Genomic DNA, 6,603 nt, shown 5'->3' with positions numbered 1-6,603 from the left:
ATGGCTTTTCCAGCAAGCGGGCCTGACCTAGGGTGGATTTTAGTTAGGGATGATTTTAATATAACTTTAATTATTACACAGCTACTAATATTTGGCTTTTAATTTGGTTTTAGAGGGGTTTTTATTCTGGTATTTTATTGTTATTTGTTTTAATATGCTGTGCACCGCCCTGAGTCCTTCGGGAGAAGGGCGGTATATATAAATTAAATTAATAAATTAATAAGTCACGTGACGTGTTGCGATGTATCACAACTTTTTTTCCATTGCCTTCAATGGGGTGGGTGCGGTTTCGGCATGATGCATCCGGCCCGTGGGCCAGCAGTTTGACACCCCTGCCCTAAACTGTTAATTCAGATTATGCTGGTGTTGGTTTTAAAATATTGATGAATTGTGGAAAGAAAGCTATAGAAATGACTAAAGTAAGATAAACATTTTTACAAAAAAAAAGAGAGAAAAGGATGCTATAATTTTGAACAGGCAGAAATCAGAGTTTGCAGAAAATCATAACAAGCAGCAGGTGGAAATTCTTGTAAACATCTAAATGCTAATGAGAAGTATTTATTTTGCATACTTCAAAGGTGAACAGAATTATTTTTTCCCTAAAATAAACTAGAATAAATGCTAATTTTTTTAAAAAAAAACACCTAAGAATGTGTAGAAGTTGTTTGCGATTTGGTTATTTTGGTTTATGATGTAGTGCTTGTTTTAATCATTTCAGATTTGCAAAACATTTTGTAGGAGTCATGAATCTTCCTCAGCTTTGAAATAAATAACTTTTTTCCTGAAAAAAATTCCACATTCAGATAGACAAAGGTGTAAAAGATAATTTTAGCTAGTACATAAATTGGTTTTATCAGCTTGATATGCAAAATAAACGCAAGTTAAAATTACAGTGGTGAAACTGATTTAAATATTTTTAAAAAATTCATTTAGGTTTGCTTACAATTTCCATTTTGCAAATTATTTCTTCGTTTTTCTTCAGACTTCATTTTTGCCTTGATATACCACTGGCATCTTTAAGAAAACAAACACTATTTTAATGCCATAAAATGAATGATATTGAACTAATATGATATTTATATAATAACCATAAAAGTATTGCATTTGACTGAAGGAGGACTAAGAAAATCAACCATCAAATTAAGATAGTAGTTAGCATGATTTTTATTAAAATATATTATATTTTATATAATAGATACTAAAATGTATGAAAAGGATTTCAGTAACATATCAGTTAATTAAACTTCATAGGTGTTATTTGGTGCACATATTGTTCACATCTCTTCCAAGTATATTCAAACAAGATTCCTTCCAAAGGGAAAAGTTCCTTTTATACTGATATTTCTCACATATAGTTAGAAGGAAATAATTGGTGTTTAGCACTTGAGATCAGACTGAATGTTTTGGGAAGCCTTTTTTGTTCATTATCAAGAGCTTAAGTATCAAACCAGGTTCAGGACTTTGAAATGCTTAAAATTACAATTATAATCAAAACATCACATTTTCTCATGCTTGGAAATATCTCATCATCTTATCACTTAAGGTAAAAAAGCCCTGATTACCAGGAGTTTATTTACATATTGATTTAGTTTCACCTTTGCAACTTAGTAGTAAGGTTGCACATCCCTGCTCTCTAGTGACCAAGAAAACTAGGTTACATTTTGGAACAGTTGAAAAGGGATAAAGCTATTCTCTAATTAGAAGTCTTCAATCCCTGGGCAAGGTTGTGTCATGACTGAGTTATACCTGAGTACATATTTATTTTCTCCAAACAAGCCAATATTTTGGATAACTGGGGACACCAATGTGGCAAAGTCAAAATTTGTTCATAATTCTTGGGTGCTCTGTGATCAAAATACCACTGGTAGATATTTATAAGGTATAAAATTAGTTATTTTTGTTTGTTCAGTAAGCAAAAATATCTAAAGCATATATGCCAAAAAGGGTAGATACCTTTTCAAATTCTGAAATATCGACATTCTCTGAGCAACCACAATATATCAATTGTGGTATCTCCATGTCATTGACAATAATTAAATATCATACACTTAAATCAGGATTTAAATTTGGCAATTATAGATCTTTGGCCAATAGCTCACAAATAAATAAGGGCTGCAAAGCCGTAATTATTTATTATTTATAATAATATTATATAACTAATCAAATATTATATAACTTGCAATCCTTACTTTGAATTATCTGTCTAATAAAGCAGCTTTAGCATTAAGTTCATGAAACAAAATTCATCTTCCACTTAACCTATTCATAACTTCACTCTAGTTTGCTCTAGCAGAATTACACAGAGGGCAAAATCACACATTCTTTATCTGCTTAGGAATTTATTGAAATATTGCATACAGTTATATACAGCTTCTCAGTTTCTACTTCCAAATCAACTTTCAAGTGCTCTTTTGGGACAGCCTTAACAGTCATGTTGGATCAGACCAAAGATTTATATAAGCCTAATTTCCACAATGACTAAACATATGTAGAGAACTCACCAATAGAAAAGAGTCAACAATAACTTGTTCTTATTTGGGTACCAAAGATTTCATAATTTCACTGAACTCTGCACAATCTAAGAACATAATAACCTTCTCCTTTATTGATAATAACCTTTCTATTATTTCCACCATAATTAACTATTACATTCTATAAAATTTATCAGCTTCTCACATCCTCCAACTAATATTTTTACATTAATGCCTTTGAAACTTTTTGTTAAGGGCTGATCATTTAGTCAAGCTGAGGTACAGATGCTTATGACCTCCTTTTTCTCCAGTCTACATAAACTCATAAGCAACTATAAGATTCAGTGTAGCATCAAACTTCTTTTAGCACAAAGAAGGAAACACCTAGTCAAATTATGCACTTTAAAATTTGTTTCATTCCAATAATAAATTGAGAGTTTCATGTGAGTTGTCTTATTCTGTCTCCTTTTCTTAGCATTTAAATTTTAGGAAAATAATTCATTATATTACATAATGGAATGATTCCATTGAATGTTAAAAATGTAGAAAAATATAGAATGGAGAAAAACTAAAATTGTTTTGCCATGTTCCTAATATTACCTACTAAATCTAATACAGATGAAGAAAATCTCATATATATTTATTTCTCTTACTGCCGTAATAACAAGCCTGAGGCATTATACTAGACTGTTGTTTACTGTGCATTTTTTCACAATGATAACTATTATGAGTGCCTTTATTCTGATTTATTTATTTTAAATTTTGTTTTATCCCACCTTTATTATTTTATATGTAATTCAAGGCAGTGAACATACCTAATATTCCTTCCTCTTCCTATTTTTCCCATAACAACTCTGAAAGGTGAATTGAACTGAGAGATACTGACTGGCCCAAAGAAATGTCTTAATAAAAGGATTTGCATACAGTTTGAAAGTTGTCACAATCAGAGCTTTAATAGTGATATCAATCATTTTCAATGAAGACCCTTGTTAATCATGCTGATTTTACATATCACATGAATCACAGGAAAGTTATACCTTAAACTCAATGTAAGGGAGAGCTGTATTTAGAAACTTCCTGAAGAAGCAGAACATAGGAACAATGTTATCCTAAGAATGTGAAAATTACAAAAAGTTAATAAAATGTAATAAAATCGTGGAAGCCCTTTTGAGAATTCCATTCCCATCAATGAGAGACTAAAATACTTTATGTAATAATATTGTTATGGCCAATTGCTATGCTGCGAATTCTTAGATCTGAGTAAAAGGCAACAATATTTGATAATATTCATTTTCAAGAAGTGGTTACTAATGGGCAAAAATGAAATTGAATAAAACTGGGGCTTTAACTTATATATCTTCTAGATATCCCAACAGTAAAACTGCTAAGTTAAAAATGAAGCACTTGATATTTTTTAAACAATGAAATAACCTTAGGTTTGATAAGATGATAAGTATTCCATATTTTTGTATTAAATTAATATCATTTTTCCTGAGGAAATGTTCTCTTCAGTGGGTGCAAAAATTCTTTAAATATTTATCAGCTTCCTCTGCCTTTCAGAACCAGTTTGGAGAAACACAGAAGCTATTTTTTCCTAGATTTCAGTTTAAGGGACATACAAGGTTACCACAAGTGCCTAATATTTTATTCAAATCTGTCCCACTCCTTTGTAAAGCCCTTATTTTTCCAGCATTTACACAGATCTTTGATCTGTTACCACCAAATGGTAATAATAATAGTAATAATAGTCAAGAGAAGATATTCGGTTGCATTTTGAAACTTCAGCAACATGGTCAGGCACTGTGCAATTTGTTTATCATCATTTTATGTAAGTAATGCAATATAGTTTTAATCTTATGTAAGTAATGCAATATAGTTTTAATATTGTCATCTATATGAAAATGACATCTTTGTTACCTTAGTCTATTATGACCAGAGATTAAACTTTAGAATGGCACATGGATATTTGGTTCCATGAAGAGTTGCAATGTCAATATTACCTTCCAGTAATGAGGAAGAAAAGAGTGAGAATGACTAGAAGAGTGAATCCACCCACAGCAGCTGTGGCAATGACCAGAATCTGCCCTTGTTCTGCTGCTATATCTGAAGCTGAAAAAACAAAAACAAAAAACCCAACACCAAATAGAAGTCAATTTTTGAGCAATACATATAAGGAAAAGTTACAGTCCTCTGAGAGGCCAGCTACAGGCTCAAACAAAAAACAGATTTATTAAAAAGATCTTGCTGAGATTAGTAGGATAGTTTAGTAAGCTTGAAATAAAATTTCTGATCTACAATGGTGGCACTTTGAGAAGAAGAAATATTTTTATCTGTTCATTTTGCATGACACCAGACAGCAATACAGGAATATATAAGCATTTACTCCACTATGCATTATGTACAGCATTTATAATTTCCATAACACTTCAAGTTACATTATATCCTCAAGGCAATCTTGTGAGATAGACTTTTTAAAAACTTGTGATCTAAGTCAGAACGTTAAACAAATACTGGGTCTTGTTTCCAAATCCAGCAGTCTATTTATATAGACTGCCTGGTTCCTCTGGATATATTTCGCACTGAATATAAAAGATAAAGTGGTTTTAACATGCTTACAGACATTGAATAGGCTATGCTGAGAAGGTTTTGGAGTAGCCCTACCAATTGGAAAGGAAGTGAAATATGTTTGGTTTGTATTTTAATAGGAACCAACCTAATTCTCAGTTCCTAAACTAATATATGTGTGAGAATGTGATTCTCTTTTGGTTTTCATACTGTTCTCAATATTGTGATATGATACTCCAATTTTATTGTTGAAAGGCATGTTGAAATATGCTTAAAAGAATAGTATGAAAAAAATGACAGTATATATTGCACTCAGAAACAGCACACAAATATTCACATAATACCATTTTCTCCAGAATTGAAAATTATACCGATCCTGTCAGCAGTACTGATATTGACAGAGGTACCCAATGGTTTGTGGGGGGAGGGGCAGAAAGGGCTGAGAAACTGGCTTCACTTGGAAGAAGGCATAAAGATAATTTGCCTGTGATTCATGGCTTCAAAGGTATAATGAATGGGAATATCTATTGTTTATGTTGCTTATATATTAAGATATTATAGGAAGCAAGTGAAGAAAAACATCTAACACACAGTGCTGTTTTAATTGCTTTGGTGTAAGAACAGGCAGTTAGGGTTTCCCTTATGAAAAAAGACTCAAGAGGAAGTCTGTAAGAATGAAAACTGTAGGCTAATATTATGAGCTTAAACGCAAAGACTACAGCTGTATTAGAGAGAACTGCAAATTCAGATAAAAAGAAATGTAATTCAAATTCAATTTGCAATGCAAACTATTACTGGATGATGAGAATTTCTTATCTTACATGTGGTAATAACAGCTCATTTTATAAATTGTTCAGAATCAAGTCAGGCTGTTTAGTGACCACATAGTAAGTATTATATTGAAGTCTTTGACTGAATATTAAATACTTAGTTTTCAAATTTCAGTTCATTAATTATGCTGAAACTATCAATTTTACCATCCTATAATTTCCGCTCTTTAATGCCCCAATTACCTGGGGAGGAGGGATATAAGCATAATAAAATAGTACTACATGCATTATTTTGAATTGTATCATAAAGGTCTCAGGACTTTATTAATTTAATCTTTCATTAGTCTAATCATAGTTTTTATTAGTCCAATTAAAAGGGGAATAGAGGGAGCTTTACATCAGCCAAGACTTCACAGCACTGTTTTGAATGTTCTTTCTGTTCCTCAGACCCCATAAGAGACCAGGTTATCTTAAAAAAGAGCTATTGGATGGCATTTTGCAGTGCAATAGAAGTATAAAAATAATCACATTTTGCCACCTTTATGACCAAAGATTAGGCCCTAGTATGAACTTGTACATGGGTTTAGCTGGACTTTGTCTTTCTGCATCAGCACGCTAAGTATTTGTTCTGATGCTTCATTCTTAAGGATCTTCAGAAAAACTAAGCACATGCTGGATCCACTTAGTTTCCTGAGAATACTTGAAGATTTCATGAGTCTCTGATGTAGTTAAGATTCCTGAATGGGAAGTATTGGCAATTTTGGACAGGATTACATTTGAACACCTCCTAGACTCTA

At 31.8% G+C, this 6,603-nt stretch overlaps 1 protein-coding gene across 1 annotated transcript in view; it reads right to left on the bottom strand.

Annotated features, from left to right (window-relative positions):
• The window catches only part of EPHA6 (EPH receptor A6), a 185,006-nt gene that overhangs the window by 88,289 nt on the left and 90,114 nt on the right, over positions 1 to 6,603 (bottom strand). Inside the window, exons 6-7 of the mRNA XM_015824276.1 lie at positions 4,472 to 4,580; positions 944 to 1,014 (exon numbers count right to left, since the gene is read on the bottom strand). Coding sequence (XP_015679762.1) covers positions 944 to 1,014; positions 4,472 to 4,580 — 180 coding nt within the window. The remainder of the gene's footprint in view (positions 1 to 943; positions 1,015 to 4,471; positions 4,581 to 6,603) is intronic.

Source organism: Protobothrops mucrosquamatus, unplaced genomic scaffold, assembly GCF_001527695.2.
Source record: "Protobothrops mucrosquamatus isolate PMUCROS unplaced genomic scaffold, P.Mucros_1.0 scaffold2178, whole genome shotgun sequence".
NCBI lineage: Eukaryota > Metazoa > Chordata > Lepidosauria > Squamata > Viperidae > Protobothrops > Protobothrops mucrosquamatus.
Note: the sequence above shows the minus strand (reverse complement) of the source record. Positions and strands in the feature narration are given on the sequence as shown.